This window comes from Anoplopoma fimbria, chromosome 3 (assembly GCF_027596085.1).
Source record: "Anoplopoma fimbria isolate UVic2021 breed Golden Eagle Sablefish chromosome 3, Afim_UVic_2022, whole genome shotgun sequence".
In the NCBI taxonomy this organism is placed as follows: Eukaryota; Metazoa; Chordata; class Actinopteri; order Perciformes; family Anoplopomatidae; genus Anoplopoma; species Anoplopoma fimbria.
Genome location: NC_072451.1, coordinates 6623410 through 6644647, shown reverse-complemented (window position 1 = coordinate 6644647; position 21238 = coordinate 6623410). Strand labels below are relative to the sequence as shown.

Below are 21238 nucleotides of genomic sequence, written 5' to 3'. Positions count from 1 at the left end.
TTCACAGCCGAAACACATGGGTGTTACCTCAAAAGAACATTAAGATAGCGGACGGACGACAAGCGAGACAAATGTCAGAAGCACCAAGAAGAGATAGCCAAGAATAAACAGCAGATGGCGTCTTAGTCATTAAAATGTGCTGTGAGGACTTGAACAATAATAACAACCAATTGGATATGGAGGGGAAAAAACAGATGAGACTAAATAGTGTGTCTCAAAATAGAGGCATGTGGTGTTTATTTACAATGTGGATAGCATTTACAGTATTGACAGAGTAGCAGTAGGGCAACAGGGTTACACAGGCCAATGAGATGCCAACGCGGAAAAAACACGAAACAAAAGTCTGCCTAACTATTCTAACCCACAAAGTGAAATCAAACAAAAATATGTAACTAATGTAGAAAAAAAATCTTATATTACAATAGGTTGAACCCACCATTCAACCTAGGATTATAATACAGGATTTCAGCCAAGAGTGTTTGTTCTGCTATGCACGCGAGAGGAGGATATAAACAGTGAAAGAAATCCACTGTATCAGAAAAGAGACAGTGAGCCACACAAGAGACACACAGCACAGAAACACAGACGTGGCACATATGAACATTGTCAACGTGTCCTAAACAGATAATGTCTGGGTACAATAAATAAAGTCTAAGTATTCTGTTTCGAAAGAATTGCACCACTGAGCTCCTATTGCACCTCGAGGAAGGGAAGGTGAAAGAAGAGTTCAAAACCTTAATGAGTTATCAGATTAAATCAGACACATTTAAATCAGACGTATATAAAATGATATGCATCTTTTAGATGTTCGTCATAAGTTACATAGTTTTTAGATTTTTTTTCTTTTGTGTCCATGTTAAACCTTCATTGCACCTTGCATTGCTGTCTGACTTAAAAGCCTTTTCTGATATTACCACTAGGAGTCGCCAAAGTCATAAGTTTCAAATCCCACAAAGCTTTGAGTATCCTTTTGGTTTATTTAGTCACTGTGCAGAGTCTGTTTTCTATCCATGTGCAGTGACCATGTTAGGACGTCTCAGATTTATCAGGCTCGACCTCATCGTTGAACCGTTCTAAATAAACACATCAGATTTCAAAGTTGTTAAATAAAAAAGGACTTCCTCTACAGTTCAGAAGGACAAAAGAATCAGTAAAAATATATCAGTGTCAGATCGGTACACATCTTGTAAAGAAAATGTTTCACATTGTAATCTCACAAGCCGACACTGCAAACCAGCAAAGCAAATATAAAACGAAAATAAATGAAAATTTAAATATATTTTTATTTCACATAAACATCGCAAAATCAACCACACATGAAATGATTAAATACACTCAAAATAATATGTATTCGCCTCTCTGCTCACTCACAGAAAAAACAAAACATGTTTTGTAAAGCTGTGCTGAAAACAAGTTATTTTGGCATGTTTCATTTTTCAGCTAGTTTCTTAATTTACAGAACAAAAACAAACAGACGAACCTGTGTAACAAACAAAAAACAAACTAAAACATGTCTTAAAACGTATTCAACACTTCAGGATGAAAACTTAGCACCTTGTTACCAGTCACTGTGATTGTTGGACTGGTGTATAGTGGATAAGAAACCATAGTAAGATGAGAAGGTTGGCTGTGATGACACCAGCAATTACAAGGCACACTCCTGCTTCTTTAGGATATTGAGGACAGTGCAAAAATCGAAAACACCACGATAAGAAGAAGTGTGCTGTCGGATGCAACAAACTGAAACAAGATCAGTAAACATCTCATCTTACAAGCCACATTCACGACTTCAATACATACTCGATGCTATACACGATGACATGCCAAAATAAAATACTGTACATAGTATGTGCTGCTAAATCTGTGAAAGTAAATCCAATGGTTCACATGAAATGGCTTCTATAAAGAGCAATTACTAATCCTTAATACTAAGGCACTGATTAAAATAAAATGACAAACATGACAGTGAGGTGTAAATGTGGAGACGGTGAAAAGGAATCAACTCTGTGCACAAAGCTGAGCTCCAGTGTCTCTGAGACATAAACTCACTACACAAAACAGACAGTGACCACATCACTCATGTACGCACATTAAACAGTGTGACAAAGACACACATCGTCCCCTACAGGGCGAAGATTTACTGACCAGAGGTAAGAAGACCTTATGTGATTGGCCACAGTATTTCCAGGTGGGTCTGCTGTGGACAACGACGATACAATATGTGCTGATGCTTTGCTTATATACAAACAACGAGAGGTCATTCCAGATGGAGACTGACTCAAGCGTCCCTTTTGAGACCTGCAGTTTATAAAAATCTAACTGATGCAAGTATTGTATATATATATATATATATATAGATATATATATACACACACACATATTAAAAAAATGTTTATATTCTGTCAGTGCAAACTTCTGAGTTCATGTTAGCTTAATAATGCATGTGTCAAAAAGCATTCCTTCCACAGACATAGTTTCTAAACATTGAGAGGGCAAAGAAATGTGTGTATCCTCTGAAGTCTTGCAATTGTGAAGGATGACGTCTATATAACTGTGATCTTTGGAGAATGCAATAAAAAACGGGCGAAAGATTTTTTTTTTGCCCACCAAGCAGATTTAGTCCCAATTTATCTATGTGCAAATAACATTTAAATTCATGCAGCTAGCCACGTAACTTTTGCATTCATAAAATCTTTCTATTAGAATTTCAAAATCGAAAATGTTTTTTTAACTACTTTTTTTTTTTTTTTTTTAATGGGGGAACTTTTTTTTTTTGTTCAATAAAAAAAGAATTTCTGAAAGTTAATCATTTAAAAAAACTTTTTTTTTTTTTTCTACAAAATAAATAATACACATAAATCACTTAAAAATATCTAATAATAAACCTAAATCTAACAAATTATGCAGTGGAAAGGCTTTTTTCTCCTCATGCTCTTACTTTGAAAAGTATTAAGCCAACACTGAGAGGAACTCTTTTTCAAACCTAAAGCTGCAGAAGGAACAGCACACACTCAGCCCTTAAGATGAAGTTCCATTTCTTTATCTGAACGTTTTGTGGAAAAAAGATTCAGACAAAATGCTAATGTGCGCAAAGATATGCTAAAGAACACCACCCTGTTTTGTTCTTTAAAAAAAAAAAAAAAAAAAAAGATTCCTTCCCACATTTTCTGGGACATCAATGCTCGACTTAAAACATCTGTCGGGGACGAATTAAGAACAGAAAATGGAACAAATTCCATTTACACTTGCCATTAAAACCAAAATGCAGTTAAAAAATGCATCTGCATACTGCAAAAGAACCCCATATTGTATATATATATATTTTTTTTTTACACAAGAGTAATTACACTGCAGAGGTATTGATTGGAGTAGAAGTTTTTCTTCACCACCACTGAGGTAACACGGAATCTAGGATTTAAACATATGTTTTTAAATGGGTGTTAAGGCATAAAGCTGACTTTGTGTCCAGCTTTAACAGACTTAAAAGACATATTATATCTGCATTTGGATTTTGACGCCAAGCGTATTTGGTGCCCATGATTTCAGTCCCGTTTATGAGGGAAAAGTGGTTCGACACATCAGCTGTGGAAATATTAATACTGAGTAATATCTGTACTTAGGACCACTAAACACAGACAGCAGCATCACAGCATGTTTATGTCTGTATTAAAGACATGTTCTGACAGGTACACAAGGTGTTTTAGTAGTTCAGCTCCTGCACAGTCAGCTCTTTATCAAATCAATACTTGGTATAATATTCAAGGATAAGCTCTGGTAGTAAAAATGTGGACTTTTAAAGGATAACTTAGACGCAAAAGAGTATTTACAAATCACTAGGTTAAAAACAGCACAACTTGAAATATTGAATCATCTTTTTTAAAGGTGATCAAAATTGTTCAGGCAGCTACGACACAGTTTGCAGTCTGTGTAGCACAGATCCTCCCACTGTGAGAAACTTCAGTTAAGACTCACGCTGGAAATCTCTGCGATGCACAAATACTTGAAGTGTGAGCACACAGGCTCAGCAGAGGTCGAGATGAGCCTTTTGCACTCCTTTTCACACAGTGATCCTATGAATACACCATAATGTCTCTCTGTCGCTGTACACAAAGTTTGTCTGTACAAGTTGATGACAAAATCAACATGGATCGGACGGAAGACGTATGGTTTCCCTGATGCCATAGTCTGCCTGATGTGACAGGATGAGGCGCGGAGACGGTGGTTATTAAATGAGCCCTCTCCTAAAACAAATGCTGAATTATGGTTTTAAAGGTCCATGCTAAATTCTCCATGAAGATCATCTAAGGCCACAATGTTCATAGAAGAAAAAATAAAATGTAAACACTATAAAAAAGAAAAAAGTAAAAGAGAGAGAGAGAGAGAGAGAGAGGAGAAATCATCATGGCGATGTATCCCTTGTAGGATAAAAGGCCATTGTTGTTAGGTTCGACCAACACACAGGATACAGAACCACAAAGCATAGATCGTAGACATGTGTCATATTACAGAGTTTTAAAAGAGAGCATATACCTTATGACATAAGGCACTTCAACAACTACTCCCTGTGGCCTGTTTTGGAGTAGATCCACTATTAATCTCCTGTTCATCTTCATTCTCCTCCTCTTCCTCTTGCCAGCCACCAAGGTGGACAGTGGTGGGCATGGAGATGCTGGAAGAAAGTCCCCTGTTTGCCTGGAAATCTGAGAAGAGTGTCGATACAAGGTCAGAGCCTTTCTCAGGCATTGTCTAGATAATACGGAAAATTAAAGTCATGGAAGTTATTAAAACATTCGAGTCGCATATGAAATGTTTCACTGAGATTGGTTTTTGTGCTGGTTTATATGTTAAAGCTTTCAAAAGGCTGGTGACCTGGCAAATGTACATGCTGCTCCATGCTTGTGTATAAACCCTTAATATATTATGATATGCATTATTAATCATTCAAAAGGAATAATAAAATTGAAGCATTTGGCATGTTTTAGCCAGTTTACTAGTGCTTCAAATTATTGTATATACTTTACTTCTTATAATGTTTTTTTCACCTCGCAGCTATTGGTCTCTGTTGACTTTACTATACTTGGAATAATCAACTTGAAATGACTTGAAAATTGTAATAAGTCCCAATCAGCTTTATACTTGCAGTTATGTCACTGTGAGTTTGGTTTCTGTACAACATTAAGTAAGTTTGACAAACATTAAAGCAGACATATTTGCTTCTAAAAGCGTTTGCAATTTATTCTAAAGTCCTTTGTGGCTCTGCTCAACTTATAGTTGTTGTTCTGAATAGAGTGGGTATGTAAGTGCTGCAGACTCGGGTCATGACCGTGATTTCAGAACTACAAGCAATCTTTTTTCCCCATTACACAGAGTAATTAGATTCTATGTTAATATCCAAAAGAGTTATGAATGCAGGTCTTAATTCTTACTCAAACTTAACAAACAGAACCGCACACTACCATTAACCCGTCTCTTGCTTTTCAGCTATAGTGTCGTTTTGCAAAGTTAGTCAAAAATAAGATTTTCATTTACCAGTGTTTGTGTGCAGATCTCTCAGTGGCATCGGGTTCTGCCACTGCCCCGAAGTTCTCTGTGGGTGGGAGCTCTGCTGGTGGAGCTGGACAGACAATCATTTGTCAATGTACAGCAGAGCAGTAGATTAGTGGCTTACAAGGAATACTGAAAAGTGATAAGTAACTCCACCCGAAAAACAACATTTTTAAAAAAACAGAGAAAAGGAGGACAACTGTAGGGCCTGGAGGTAGGGAGTTACCTCATGCATGTAGATGGCATGGAGACTCATCTCTGCCGAGGCAAACTCTGTTTGCAGTGTGTTGGTCCGGGTGTGACACTCACTGTTAGACATACTGAAAAAAGAAACATGTTAACCAAAGCTGATAACAAGCATTTGCATTTATTTATCAATCTCACCAAACAGTATGTAAAAAAAGGTAGAAAGAATGTAGAGCGTGATTAGTACCTGTCATTGATGGTGCGATCACTGCGGTACATGGTGCTCTCCGGGTGGACGGATGAGTGCAGGAGGCTTTGGGAGCGACCGCGGCTGGTGTGCGGGAGCTGGGAGGTGGACAGAGAGGCCAGGACACTGGCAGCAGCAGAGGCAGCGGTGCTCGGTGGGATGAAGCGATGGTCTCGCCCTTGTAGTCCAGACGCAGTTAGGATGGGGTGTGCCAGGACACTGGCCAACAGATTATCAGGCTGGAAAGAGCAACAAAGGTCAACACAGAGCCACTGAGTAAATACGATTATATTGTAATAGAAACGAAAAAAAAGAAAAAGATTCTGGGGTTGAATAAATATCATAGTGCCGATGAATATTCATTGTTAACATTTAAGCTTTTGGCAATTTGTTTAACATGACATGTTCATGTGGGGTACGTGTTATTTGTGTGACCCTCGGGGGGGCTCTTACCCCAGTGCCAGACTCGTTGGACTGCAGTGAGGTGCAGAGAGGAGCCTCAGAGAGCAGCAGCTGGGTGGAGGGGCCACCCTGTGCATCGTGCTGCACCTTCTCCTTCAGATGGCTGATAAACACCGAGCTCTCCTGAGGCGGCTGCCAGCGTGGGTTCTTAATGGTGAAATGCATAAGTGACAACTCTGTCTTGCCATTTTCAGCTTGTTGGTATATGGAGGCCTCCGTCTGGCCCGCTGACATCCACTGCAAAAAACATTTACAGTCATTAAATCAAATATTCACTTTGCTCTCTGAGAGTCAGACATTTACAGTTTGAGAAACTCTAATGAACTGACTGGCTTGAAGCCAATGTAGGATCTTACTGTTGGGTTTCCATGGCGTCTGATGTCCATCTGGGCAAAGGAACAGATGTCTCCGACTCCAACCACTTCCACAGTGAAGTTCCTGAAGAAGTCAATGATCTCGAGAGACTTATTCCTCAAGTGGAAGATGAGAATGAAGGGTGTGACGATAGGACTGAGCAACTCCTCCAAAATGAACACCTGATTTGGACAGAGAAAGCACATAATCCAATTTAAAATGTATTCCTTTTTTCTACACCCAATCCAATGTGTACTGGCATAAATTTGACTCTATGTCGAATATGAATATATTTAAATGCAACAATATAATCCACTGATTCCACAATGAGACTGCATCACGTCTGACAAAGTCTCTTCAGTGATCAGTTTCTACATTAAAAATATCATCAATCACAACAAAAACTCGACCATAGCTTTAGTTTAGACTGTGACAAATATGTTCCTATCCACCGAGTGTCTCCACCCCTCACCGCTTTGTACTGGAACAGCTGCGCCACCTCGTCACGGGTCTCGCCCTTGTTAGCATGGCCCCTCCAGTGGTCTGGCATGTAGTGAATGTGTGCCAGCATGCACTGCAGCAGCTGTTCTGGACACCACACCATATGCTCATCTGGGATGAAGGACCTGGTGCGGGACAGGTACAAAATATATATACAATTTATCAACATTACAACTATAAATTGGGGAAACAGGATAGTTTTGTACAGTATAGTTTGTTTTTTGACCGAAAATCTGTTACTGATTAGGAGGCAAAGGAGCCCCTTAAGGTCTTCATTTCTTTTACAGTTAACTTCCCTCCACAACTTGATTTATTTTCTGTATACAATACAACTGAAATGAATCAATTACTCCAAAAAATAAACAAGAACAAAACAATACATCACTATTTTGAAGGAATTGAAAATCATAATCTATTATAGTATACAGTTGTCTATATATTACGATATAAACTGCAAGAAAATGACAAAGTACAGCTTTACTTAATTTTAACAACTGCTGATAGCAAACCTGAAATGGCCCCAGTGAGAAAGAAAATGGCTCTGAGAACTCACCTGGCGATAGTGATGCTCACTCCCAGCACAGTGATAGCAGTCAGAATGTGCTGCACTGTCAGAACATCCTCGTCATACACTGTCAGCGCAATGAGCACGGCCAGAATTGAGCCCGAGAAGAAGGCAAAGTTCTTAGCAAGCACAGTCATCACTGGTGACGTGAAGGAGTTCATGTATTTGGACGTGGGTTTGTAGCCGCGGCCCAAGCGTCCATGCAGCTCGTGGTCCAGCTCATTGAAGTGTCGCAGGTATAGATGACCGAACAGGGACCAGCGCCGCGCCCCCAGGCTTCCGGGTTCCCTGCGGATCACTTCGGTATAGCTGAAGAAAGCGTAGAGCACCTGCCACACCAGGATGAAGGGACACAGCAGCAAATTCGCCAAACCCATCAGCAGGATGACTCTACTGAGCTGCTGGGCGAGCTCCAGGCGGTTTCCATTCCGCTTGTACTTGGGGTGCAGGTTCCACTTGTTCTGAAACAGAGAGCCAGGACCCCAGAAGAGGATGAGCTCAAAGTTGTACTTGAGGCCCTGGGTGAGGAAAACCACGTTGCCCAGAAGGGGGAGCTGCAGCTGCACCGGCAGCAGCGATTTGTTAATCATGGCCACCATGTAGTTCTTGAATCGCAGTATGCGGTGATAGATATCAAGTTCAGTCAGCTCCTTCTTGTGTATGCACATTTGCTGTTCTCGTTGCAGGCTGATGAGCCGGTCCTGGACTTCCTGCCATGTGAAGTTGCATAGTTCATCCTGGGACAAGGAGCACAAAGTAAGCTGACTGATACTACAGACACAATGCGTGACAACATGGATGTCTTCATGGTTTCATAATCAAAAGCACAAGACATTTGTGACAAGATTGATTACCTTTCACTGTAGAATGTAATAATGATGTAGCACTTACCATCCTGATCTTCAGTGCTTTGATGTAGAACTGCCTGATCTCCCAGTAGCTAAGACCATTGCAAAAGACTTTAATAAGTCGATAGATCCAGAAGACAGCTGCCAGGATGAGGAGGAATATGATCCAACTGTCCTCTTGAATCCTGAATAGAAACAAAAGCACATTTCAGAAATGGCAGTCTTTATTTATCGGTTTCAGTTATGGATTTTGGACCTTCAGACATGGGTGACTAAGTAAATACTCAGACCTGGGCAGCTAGGGAAATGTTACTTACAGCCTTGTCAGGACATGTACAGCTAGAGCCTCAATGCTCGTACGATATTTGGAAGGGGATGGAAAGCTAGCAAGCCAATAAATATCTTGACAAAGTGGTGAAGGGGGATTCAAACTGTCACTCAACTCTTGTTTACAGGTTGTGTGGGAGACAACCTGCTTAATTAATTCTCTAAAATAAAGGACTCTTCAGAGTATTACATGTCAAAACACAGAACACGCTGGGCATTAGTTAGCCATACCTACATTAGCTAATATTAAGGCAGTTGTTGATGCACTTTTACATCGTTTCTTTGTCAGTTTATATCCGTTAACTTTCAGATATGATAAACAAAATATGAGAATGTTTTCGGGAAAAGCATCTGGTCTTAAAATGGAAATAAGAGAAGTTATGAGGATACAAGTAGGACAGAGAGGTCCCAAACTGTGGAACAAGCTGTTCCCAAATTAGAACTTCAAGTGGTTTTACGTCACCGACTTTGATATAAACGATTATTGAGCCACAGTCAGAATCAAGAAACAAATCGATGAGGGAAGCCTATTAGGCAAGCTGGAGATAACAAGCGGAGGCAATGTTACATTTAGGAAAAAATATATATTTGAGAACATGAGGTTGGAGAGGGTCTGTCTCTTTAAGCCAGTCAGAGAGGTGTCATGTGGTCGTCAGCTTTCTGGCTCGGCAGAGTTGTCAGTATCTCGTCTGGACAGTTATACCTCCCCAAAGCTATCAATTACATTGTCCTCTTCCCTAAAGCCAGTCTTGACACAGTACACAAATAGTTTCCTCAAAGTAACCCTCAGCTACAGGAACGTGGCAACTCGAAGCTACCAATCTCAAGTTCAAATAAAAAACAAAACTGAGAAAGAAAGACATTTCTTAGAAAGAGACACGAGTCACTGGTGCTTCAATCTGGATAAACACTGTGCTATTTTGATAGAACCTTTTTTGAAAACAAATCCAAAATGAAATGCTAGCTTGTAATCTGCTTTTACTACTAGCATTAACACCTTTTCCAAAAAATGTATAAATTTAATTTGGCAGATGTCTTCAAAAGGAAATATTAAAGTGTAACATATGGGTCACATTGTCATATTCTGGATGCGTGTTAAAGTTGCTTTAAGAACAAAAACAAGCAATGGATACTCAGGTTGGCTAATAGCGGATGGTGACAAAATAAAGACAGTTTCTGCTCAGCCCACTGCTTAGTGCTTACAGTTAATAACAGATCTTAGAGAGACATTACCCACCATTAAATCAAGAAACCCACGGGGCACAGCTAAATAGTCTACTGTTCCCTATTCCTTCCTTGTGAATGTGACTGTATCTTGCAGTCTGAAGCCACATCTTAAACGATCCAATAAGAAATTAAGTCTGATTAGAACTGTATTAAGCCAGACAAGTGAAAACCCTCCGAAGGCCTGTCTCTAATAATATCCAAGACCATGTCTGCTTGAGAACAAAGCATCTAATCACAGTGGCTGGGATGAGAGGATGGGCACATCATGTAAAGTGACTGTTAAGCTTTTTCAATGAATTCAACTTGGGTTTTCTACTAATTTTGCCTTCCACAGTCTAAAGCTCTCCATAAACCTGTATTAAACAGGATTACCTCTGAGTGCACTGCTGACTAGGGAGGATGGCATCTGTAAGAGTGACCTTGTTCCTGTCCAAGGGGTTCTGGCCCGGCCCGGTGTGGTTGACCACTCGATTGGCAAACAGGACATCGTACTCCACACAGTTGACAAGAAACGTTGTGAATGTGACAACAAACAAAAACTGACTGTTTGGATGAGAAAAGAAAAAGAAAAGAAAAGAAGAGATTAGGCATCAAAATGAATGACAGTCAAACAAAACAAAACAAGAATACCCAAAGTACTAATGATGACAAATGACACCAATATTTGTGTACAGTATTGAGATAAGTGACTATACTTTATCTCTAAACCACTGATAATGCACTCTGCAATTACTTATGTGACAGATTCCCCCCCCAGCACGAACATCTCGTAGTAAACAATGCAATTACTGCAGTCTGTTAGCCTCAGCTACATTCTGGAGCTAGCTACTCAGCAACTCAAGCAGTTCAAATAAGGGTAACGTTATCTACTGCTAACACTAGCTTACTAGCTTGCTAGTCCGACAGACACCGCTTATGTAACCCTACTCTACCATGGTATCATGAAAAATACTAGGTGGCAGTTAAGCATTAAGCACACAAATCTTCGGGAGATATGTGGACGGATTTTCTTAGTCTAATGGTTTAAGGGGCCCCCAAATAATTAATAAGCCAGCTGTGGCCAGAGACAGACAAACACCATACCAGGACCCAATAACAGAGATAGCTTACTGGTAGTAGCAAAAACTTATCTTAGGTGGCAGGAACGGAAATTAAACAATATGTTGCACTGCCACAATGGCCTGGTGATGTGATGAAGACAGAATAAGTTATACCAGGAGTAATGCTCCAAAAAAGGTGATACTAATAAAAAGTGTACAAAAGTTTATGGTAAATAAAGCAATGATCGAAATGTTAGTGTTTACTGTTGGGAAATTATTTCACATGAGCTTCTAAGTACAGCTGCTCTTGAACTACTGACTGAACTTGTTCATGCTGAAGCCTGAGGCACACTTAACTGCCAAAATAACATGAACTTTCACTAGTGACATAAACAAGGCCCAAGTCTTACTGACAACAAGCGTCCTGTCGGAACTACCGCAAACCCAACCTAATTATTTTAATTACAAACATATCACAGTGTCTCATGATGGAGCAAAACTCTGCAGGCATCCGAACTCAGTGTTTTTGTACTTACATAAGTTCGAAGCACTCTGACAACATCATACAGGCGAAGCCATTCTTTTGATGGAAATGATAGATGTGGACAAGCTGGTTAAGGGAAATCTGAAATAACATTTAAACAAAGCCTTATACTAGCTTTTAATGTCTGACTAATGCTGTGTGTTTTAAGTTTTAAGTTTTTAGTGTGTAAGATAAGATAAGATAAGATAAGATAAGATAAGATAAGATAAGATAAGATAATCCTTTATTAGTCCCGCAGCGGAGAAATTTACAGGATTACAGCAGCATAGGTTATAGTGCAAACAAGAGACCTAGTAAAAAAACAAGATCAAGAATAAGTATTATAAATAAGCAAATGAGCAATAAAAAAACAGTAAAGAATCCACAGTAACTGAAATATTATATATACAGACAGAAACTATTATAACTAATGCATTGCACAGTGTATTTGTATTGCAGAGGTTTTTAGTGTCATGTGGTCTACTGTGTAGCTTTTAATGCTGATTTTAAATGTCTGTAAAGCGTCTTTGAGTGCTCTGAAAAGCTCTCTATGAATAAAATGTATTATTATTATGATTATACTTGATAAAGAAACTGAAAACACCCTGATAAACCACAGGGAATCTACAAGACAACACAAGATATCAATCATCAACCTCAAGGCTACCAGGAAATGTCTTTCTGTGTTAAAGCAGGTGTGAGTCAAGCAGTAAACAAACCCATCGGATTCTAAATATGACTACTGAGCAGTATCTTAATGAGTCTGTGTCAGCATGGCATGACACCAGTGTGCATATGCAATGACTGCAGACTGTGACACAACCTCCACTTAAAGTAAAGCTATAATTTAAAGGATATCCTTTTGAAGAAGTTATCCAGGTTCTTGATATGGTGCCATGAGTCTGCAAAAAATAAACCAGAGCATTAACACTTAAGACTTTAATCACACATTATGGCTGTTAAAAAACAACACATTAATTAGATACAAACTCCCAAATGTTCGGTTTAATCAAGATACATTAAAACATTATTACATTACATTATCAGACTGTACAACAACAGCCCATGTGGATATCTTTATTTTGTTGTACATTTTTATTCCTGTTCGTATTTATTGTCTGTGTAGTTGTATAGTATGTGTATTTATTGTCTGTGTAGTTGTATAGTATGTGTATTTATTGTCTGTGTAGTTGTATAGTATGTGTATTTATTGTCTGTGTCTGTGTAGTTGTATAGTATGTGTATTTATTGTCTGTGTAGTTGTATAGTATGTGTATTTATTGTCTGTGTCTGTGTAGTTGAGCTGCTGCAATTGTCTGTGTCTGTGTAAGCTGCTGCCACTTGAATTCCCCCCATGGGGGATCAATAAAGGAATATAATAATAATAATAATTATTATTATTATTCACACTTGTTTACCTTTTAGGCCTTCTGGCACGTGCACCAGTAGATCCTCCTCCCCTGGTGGCGAGTCCTCCTCGAAGTCCTCGATCCTCTGGTACTGCTGGTAAGCTTCAAAGTTGGCCATTGTGCTTCACATGCTTAAAGGCTGACTCCCAGCTGACGAGCTCCTTGTGGTAAACACTGGAGCGGATCGAACGCGGTGACGTCACCTCCGCTACATTCTAATTGGAACGTTAGCTGCGGCGGCTAGCACTAGCACTAGCACTAGCTTATTTATTTTGTTTTGTTTGCTAACCTCCCCTGTTGGTACGGTGACCGCGCTCGTGTCTCACCCTCCTACATCACCATAGTAACAGAAATGCTGAGTGGCAGTTCACTGTTTGATGTCGGTTGAGATTGACAAGCTGACCTCAACTGATTGCTTGTTAGCCTGTGGATGATTCAGCCACTCGAGCAGTCCGGGTGAAACGGTTCGTTTTGTCGATCGTCTGACGTTAAGGATCTTGTCTTTCGGACCCTCTTTGATGTCCCGGCCGTTGACTCAGAACTCGTTCGACGCACGCGGGCAGACGCTTGTTTGAACCACGATACGTTGGTGTTCTGTTTGGGTCGCGAGGTCTGTCAGTTGGTTTCCAAAAATACACCATCCAGTGTGTGTCCACTGTTTTTGTCTTTCACAAACGAATGTCAACAAAACGTCATATGCGTCACTTCCGTTTTGACTGTCGTCATTTCCGGGTGTGAATTGTAGTTTTTCCGTTTTGATTTATGTCGTCACTTTTTAAAACTTTGCACAAATCGCTTATAAATCGTCACTTTTTTTTTGTGAATTAAATCATAAAACTGTTGTCACAAATACAGTTTTTCTAGTTTTTTCACATTTCCTCCAAAATGTCTGATTTTTGTTGTGTCACTTAATTAAAACTTTGCTCAAATCGTCTCTTTGTTGTCTTTTGTGAATTAAAATATAAAACTGTTTTCACAAATACAGTTTTGTACTGTTTTTGTCTTTCACAAACGAATGTAAAAGACGTCACGGCGTCAGTTCCATTTTAACTGTCGTCATTTCCGGGTGTGAATTGTAGTTTTTCTCACATTTCCTCCCAAAAGTCAGATTTTTGTCGCGTCACTTCATTAAAGCTTTGCACAAATCGCTTATAAATCGTCACTTATTTTATTATTTGTGAATCAAAACATAAAACTGTCGTCATAAATACAGTTTTGTACTGTTTTTGTCTTTCACAAACGAATGTGAACAAATGTCATTGGCGTCACTTCCGTTTTGACTGCCGTCATTTCCGGGTGTGAATTGTAGATTTTCTCACATTTCCTCCCAAAAGTCAGATTTATGTCGTGTCAATTCATTAAAACTTTGCACAAATCGTCGCTTTGTTGTCTTTTGTGAATTAAAACATAAAACTGTTGTCACAAATACAGTTTTGTACTGTTTTTGTCTTTCACAAACGAATGTCAACAAAACGTCATATGCGTCACTTCCGTTTTGAATGCCGTCATTTCCGGGTGTGAATTGTAGTTTTTCTCACATTTCCTCCCAAAAGTCAGATTTTTGTCGTCTCAATTCATTAAAACTTTGCACAAATCGCTTATAAATCGTCACTTTGTTGTCTTTTGTGAATTAAAACACCAAAACTGTTACAAATAAATATTTACAATAAAAATGTAGTCCTCTGTATCCGCAGAAATGCACTCTGGGTCAGTGTCAACATGGCAGCCTGCATGGTTCCTGTGGATTACTGCAGAGCTTAACGACTATAGAAACCTTCATCTGTTGAATGAGCATTAAACATGTTTCAGATACTCTGCTGTAGAGCGAGCATCACTGCTCCGGTGCGGTCACTGTCCTTACACCCTCCATGCAAAAACACTGCAGACGTTTGGAAACTTTCACGGTAGGGTTATGTGACAGGTGACCTGTACCTGCTATATAAGCCATGGTAGTTAATCAACACCACAGACTGCACACTGACCAGCATGTCTTCATGCACAGCCTGTTTCCTCTTATGTTCAGATATATGAATAATAGGTACAGTCAGATGCATGTGTGCATTTGTAATCAGAAACAGAAAACTGTTCAACCTCCATTTTCATATATGATTGGGTTTTTTTCCAGCTGTAAATAACAATCAAATTTAAATAATGTTTATTAAGAGTGTAAGTGTTTTATCACTTGATATGTTCTATTTTAATACTTCATTCATTTATCTGTTTTTATTGTCTTGCATTTTCTATTTTTCTTAAAGAAGTGTTTTTATTATCATTTAATGCTACTATAACAAGTCGTTTCCAAGAAGCGTTATTGGCCTATGTAATCGTTACCCCTGTTCACGTTGCCTGAGTATCAATTCCAATGTCCAAAGAAACGATTTACTGATAAAATAATCATCAGAGTTATTGATAATGACAAAAGTTGCTCTTTTCAACCCAATCTAAGCTCATAAAGCTTTCAAATCTTCTAGCTTTTGTTACATTAGCTTTATAATACTTTCATGATAGGTTAATGAATGCCTCATAGTATTAATACTATTTTTCATATCCAGGTGGTACACATCTCCACGTTCTCCAGCATACAGCTCCTCACAGCAGCCTGGAAATGCTGTCAGACGTATTTGGAGCCTCACTCAGAGAGCCGTCCGCCAGTCCACCACCCGAACATCCAAACCCCCAGGAGTGGCCCTGAGGTTCATCCTGGGACCAGCAGTACTCACCGTCTCTGCACGACTGTTCTGCCATGTAGCTCACTGCGAGGCAGATGTGAATAACAACATCCCGCTAGAAGTTACAGCCAAAAACCCTGTGCCTGAGTTTAAATGGCATATCTTGTGGGAATTTGTCAAACCTCAGCTGTTTGCTCTCATGGGTGCTGTTGTGGTGAGTCATAGTCACTTTTCTTAAATGTAATGTCAGCTTTTCTAGAATAGAATACAATTTGAAATATGATTAACATCGTGACATTTGACTAAAATTATAGTGTTTTTCTTTTTTAAGCTTGCTTTTGGTGCCGCTCTCTTGAATATTCAAATTCCCTTGATGCTTGGGAATCTGGTGAATGTTGTGGCACGTTACCTGAGAGATCAGACTGGGAATTACGTCCACGAGATAAGAGGCCCTGCTCTGAAATTACTTGGACTGTATGGTATCCAAGTAAGTACACAAGAAATCTATCAGTGCTCAGGTGCACAACTTTCTATGCCAGTGCTTCGACAGGAGTGAAGTGCAATTGGTGGTATAATGGACTAAGAACACTAGCAAATGGCAGTGTCTTTTAATTATGATAAAGTAGTAGTTAAAATGTGCAGTAGTACTGTGCCGTTGTTTTCCTGCTTTCAAATGGAGATATACGTCTGGTATAATAGTAAGATGTTATATTTGTCTTAATTGTACCACAGTCTATGATTGTACCTTTTTAAAATGTGTAATTGTAGCATAGGGGATAATACATGGACATTTATTTCTTTGTTAATTAACTGAGAAGGAGTTCCAGAGGGTGGATGCAATAAAAGCAACACCTGGACAATATAATGCATTCCATATACAACCGCTTCGGGCTAACGACCACGTTTATGGAGCTTGTTTTACTATTTTTATTGAAACTATGTCAAAGATGTGCTGTTCAATTCTACGATACCCTCACTTTTGGGGCTGTAAATTTTGAAAGTACATTTTCCTTAGAGCTATGATGTTTATTACCCTATACTAGTATGTTGCGTTCGCTTCACTTTCATAAAAAAAAAAAAAAATATAATGCATTATAATGTTTAAGTGTCCCAGCTGTTTTCTGGAAAATGGTCTGTCGCTCTGGTCGTAACTCACCTCCTCTGTGCAGGGCATGCTGACGAGTGGCTACATCATCCTGCTTTCAAGGGTGGGGGAGAGAGTGGCGGCCGACATGAGGAAGACTCTTTTCGCATCCTTACTGAGGTACATACTCCTCAGTGTCGGAGCAAAAGAATGCATGGATTCAGTAAAAGCAATGATCGCCAGATTTATGCTAATAGACAACTATTAAGCTTACATTTGGAGTCTAACAAGCTTTGTTAACAGTGTCTTTGTTATTGTTTCTATCTCAGGCAAGATGTGGCTTTCTTTGATGCCAATAAAACTGGGCAGCTGGTGAATCGTTTGACTGCTGACATTCAGGAGTTCAAGTCGTCCTTTAAATTGGTCATCTCTCAGGTATAAAGTTGTATATTTGTATTGTAAAATAATAGTAAAATGCTATAGTCTTAACCTTCCTTTTTTTGCTTATTTACAGGGTCTGCGGAGTATCACGCAGACAGTTGGGTGTTTCGTCTCTCTCTATATCATCTCCCCCAAACTTACAGGTTTGACGGTAATCGTCCTCCCCTGTCTCGTGGGAGCAGGGGCGATCATTGGCTCTTTCCTCCGCAAACTATCCCGTTTGGCTCAAGAACAGGTGATAACAAATGCCATATTATAATTTTGCCATAACTCTGTGTTAGGACTGCGATGTCTTATATACAGGTTGAGTGTCACTGTGACCTTCTTTATAAAAGCGGCGGACATATTGTACTTCTTCTTCTCTTAAAACGGAATAGATCATAATCTCACTTCTGCCCAAGTTTCTTTACAACTTGTTCTTGCTCCTACTCGGATTCTCATAATTTTGTGGTCTGACATACAAACAGAAAGATATGTCTTTGTCAATGCTTGTATTCTGAGCTATTTACATTTACACTGACACTCAAAGTAATAAATAGTCAGAAGTAAGCTGAAGAAAACCCGCATCAATCTTTGTACTACTTTCAAAAGCTTAATTGTGTTAATACACAGTGTCTGTTGAATTTATATTATTTTGCAATCAACAAATTAAGTTTAATTTGCTGTCTGACTGTGTCTCGTCTTGATTTTGTCTGTGATTAATTTAAGGTGTCAAAAGCGACAGGAGTGGCAGACGAGGCGCTTGGCAATGTGCGGACAGTGAAAGCTTTTGCGATGGAGGAGAGGGAGCTCGAGTAAGTGAGAGTATATTTTGATGTATAGTACTAGTAGATACACAGTATACTGTACTGTACGTCAGAGATAATATGTTTGTGTTTTTTTCCCCAGGTTATATGCATATGAAGTTGACAAATCATGTGAACTGAATGAAAATCTTGGTTCTGGAATTGCAGTTTTCCAAGGACTGTCAAACGTTGCCCTGAACTGTGAGTGTATTATAACTCCCTTAAGGGATAAACACAATGTTTAGCAGATTGGTATTCTCACAATATCTCACCATTTACGTTATAGTAACGGTTGTGTGTTGTTAATACAGGCATTGTGCTAGGAACTATTTTTGCTGGAGGGACTTTGATTTCTACCAATGAAATGTCCCCTGGAGACCTCATGTCTTTCCTGGTTGCCTCCCAGACTGTTCAGAGGTAAATGATGCAACAATTGCTCATAATTATCATTTACAATTAAACTAAATCAGTTTTAATGTTGCTGATGTTCTGGTAAAACTCCTTTATTCTCTCTGTGCTCAGGTCGTTGGCCAGTATCTCTATCCTTTTTGGACAGGTGAGTAAAAATCCTTTTCATGTATAGAGCATGCATTATCTGAAAATTTTGCGTTGAAATATTATTTAGGCAGAAATCAAGCTTTCAATTTATAACTTTTGCCACAGATGGTGAGAGGATTAAGCTCTGGGGCCCGGGTCTTTGAATACCTAGCTTTGGTTCCTACTATTCCTATGTCTGGTGGAGGACGCATCCCTTACGATTCTCTGACAGGAAGAGTGGACTTTATGAACATTTCATTCAGGTTGGAACCTCATCTTAAATCAAGTAGATTTCACTTCAGACAAGGAATTAACTGGACATAAATATCTGATTTTTTGTATGTTAATAGCTATCCAACTAGACCTGGCCATCAGATCCTGAAGAAGTTCAACTTAACGCTGCCACCTAGTAAAACTGTTGCCATTGTTGGAGAATCTGGAGGAGGTAATTTCTTAATTAATGATTGTAAATGTGTGAAATGTAAACAATGCTATGGTAAGCCTATGAATGAATAATCCAATGCATTGTAGGAAAGTCCACTGTGGCATCCTTGCTGGAGCGTTTCTATGACCCGAGCAGCGGGGTCGTCATGGTGGACGGACTTGACATTCGAACACTTGATCTGTCCTGGCTCAGGGGACAAGTCATTGGATTTATCAATCAGGTAAAATATATATTTTTTTAAGGTTAGTTTAATAAAAAATGTAATTATAAACATTCGTAGGAGTCCAATCTTCCCCCCCTGTTTTCTTGTTGCAGGAGCCAGTTTTGTTTGGCTCATCTATAATGGACAACATCCGCTTTGGGAAGCCTGAGGCCACAGATGCTGAGGTCTTTAACGCAGCCAAGCAAGCCAATGCTCACGGCTTCATTACAAGTTTCCCAGACGGTTACAACACTGTGGTTGGTATGTGCCCTCTTTTAGGCATTTATAAATATCAACTTTCGTGTGCCATTTGAAACACTAAGCTCTAGATTTCTAAACCCAGGTGAGCGAGGTGCGACGTTATCAGGTGGCCAGAAACAGCGCATCGCTATCGCCCGCGCCTTGATCAAGAACCCTTGCATCCTGGTGCTGGACGAAGCCACCAGCGCCCTGGATGCAGAGTCAGAGCGAGTGGTGCAGGAGGCTCTAGACAGGGCCGCGACCGGGCGCACCGTGCTTATCATCGCCCACAGGCTGAGCACCATTCAAGGGGCTGACCTCATCTGTGTCATGAGCAACGGCCGCATTGTGGAGGTGAGGTGGCAGAGTATTATGAGTAATGGAGGTGCTGTAATCTGCCAATAAAAGTCTAGGCTAATTTATTGGACTAACTTGTAAGTTCAAAGAGGCCCTGAAGAGAATTCACTTGACTCCATGTTCAGTAATTTATACGTCTTCGTTGCTTCCATCTCAATGTGGAGAGTTTGTAATATTCGTTTTAATTATATCTAACAGCTTGCTTGCTTGCTCTTGTTTTTTAAGGCTGGGACTCACTTGGAACTGCTGAGCAAAGGAGGGATTTACTCTGATCTGATTCGCAGGCAAAGAGCCGAGGGGCTGAAATGAACACACCAAAACTGCTTACTGTAAATCTACACTGAGTAATAGAATTTACCTTTTAATGTATTTCATAGGAAAGGCTTGCATAAAGAGAGGCATTATGAAAAAATGTGATTTAAATCTACCAGCTCTCTAGTTTTACGATAAACTGTTTCATTTTAATATGTGAAAGGGAACCAACTGGACCAAACTGTGATGATGAACAAACTACACTACTGTACAGTATCTACACTTCAATGAGATTTTCATAACACTGTTCTCTCTTGTCATGTATAGAAGGATCAATTATATTGTGGTAGAAAAAAAATGAGGGTATCCTGTATTTGTCCTTCTTTCTCGATCATATTTCACAGAGTCACAAATACAGGTATGAAGAAACTAAACACATGTATTTAAATAATAAGCAGTATATGCTTTGTGGATAGTGTCATTTATTGTGGTGATGAGTGAAACCTGTTATGACAGCTGCTGCAAAAAAAAATATTACGACAACCTTTCAACAGTGTTTCACGGCCAGAATATTTTAAGCGTAGTATGACATTAATGTCCCATTTTGATGGCATTAATTTATCCATCCCTTGTGTGTCAGTACATTATATGTGCTGTTGATTATTAGCCATCACTGTTTATTAATTGTATAATGGGCTCATTTGCTAAATGGAAAAAGTGAAAAGCTAAGATTTGCTTCCCTTTAGAATAGTGTTTACATCATTAAAACAGACAATAGTATGCCTGTAATTAATCATTCAAAGTAAACTAACATATAGTATTAGCCTGACAGCTTCCAATTCCACTTACAGTTTGGGATTAGATAACAAAAGATAAATTTAAGCTCAGGAGAGTTCACACATTTCAATAACACACTTGCATCACAGCTGTTCATTGCCTGCAGTATGTGGATCAATTTGAAGCCTTTCGAACTTCTGGTTCTTTGAAATGATG

At 39.3% G+C, this 21238-nt stretch overlaps 2 protein-coding genes across 2 annotated transcripts; one reads left to right on the top strand and one right to left on the bottom strand.

Annotated features, from left to right (window-relative positions):
- Window positions 1–205: 205 nt before the first annotated feature.
- Window positions 206–13940, bottom strand: atg9b (autophagy related 9B). The gene is made up of 13 exons (XM_054627576.1): window positions 13243–13940; window positions 12683–12726; window positions 11838–11902; window positions 10634–10804; window positions 8751–8892; window positions 7848–8596; window positions 7266–7419; window positions 6796–6975; window positions 6431–6676; window positions 5978–6216; window positions 5771–5864; window positions 5530–5614; window positions 206–4700 (listed from the first exon to the last, which is right to left on the bottom strand). The coding sequence occupies exons 1-13, from the start codon at window positions 13349–13351 to the stop codon at window positions 4549–4551; spliced, it is 2430 nt and encodes an 809-aa protein (XP_054483551.1). The 5' UTR covers window positions 13352–13940; the 3' UTR covers window positions 206–4548.
- Window positions 13941–14967: 1027 nt separating this feature from the next.
- Window positions 14968–20674, top strand: abcb8 (ATP-binding cassette, sub-family B (MDR/TAP), member 8). Its single transcript, XM_054623916.1, has 16 exons — window positions 14968–15137; window positions 15786–16116; window positions 16234–16389; window positions 17072–17166; window positions 17316–17421; window positions 17501–17662; window positions 18136–18221; window positions 18316–18413; window positions 18524–18629; window positions 18735–18768; window positions 18876–19012; window positions 19100–19194; window positions 19281–19414; window positions 19510–19657; window positions 19740–19990; window positions 20219–20674. The coding sequence occupies exons 1-16, from the start codon at window positions 15034–15036 to the stop codon at window positions 20300–20302; spliced, it is 2127 nt and encodes a 708-aa protein (XP_054479891.1). The 5' UTR covers window positions 14968–15033; the 3' UTR covers window positions 20303–20674.
- The last annotated feature ends 564 nt before the right edge of the window (window positions 20675–21238 follow it).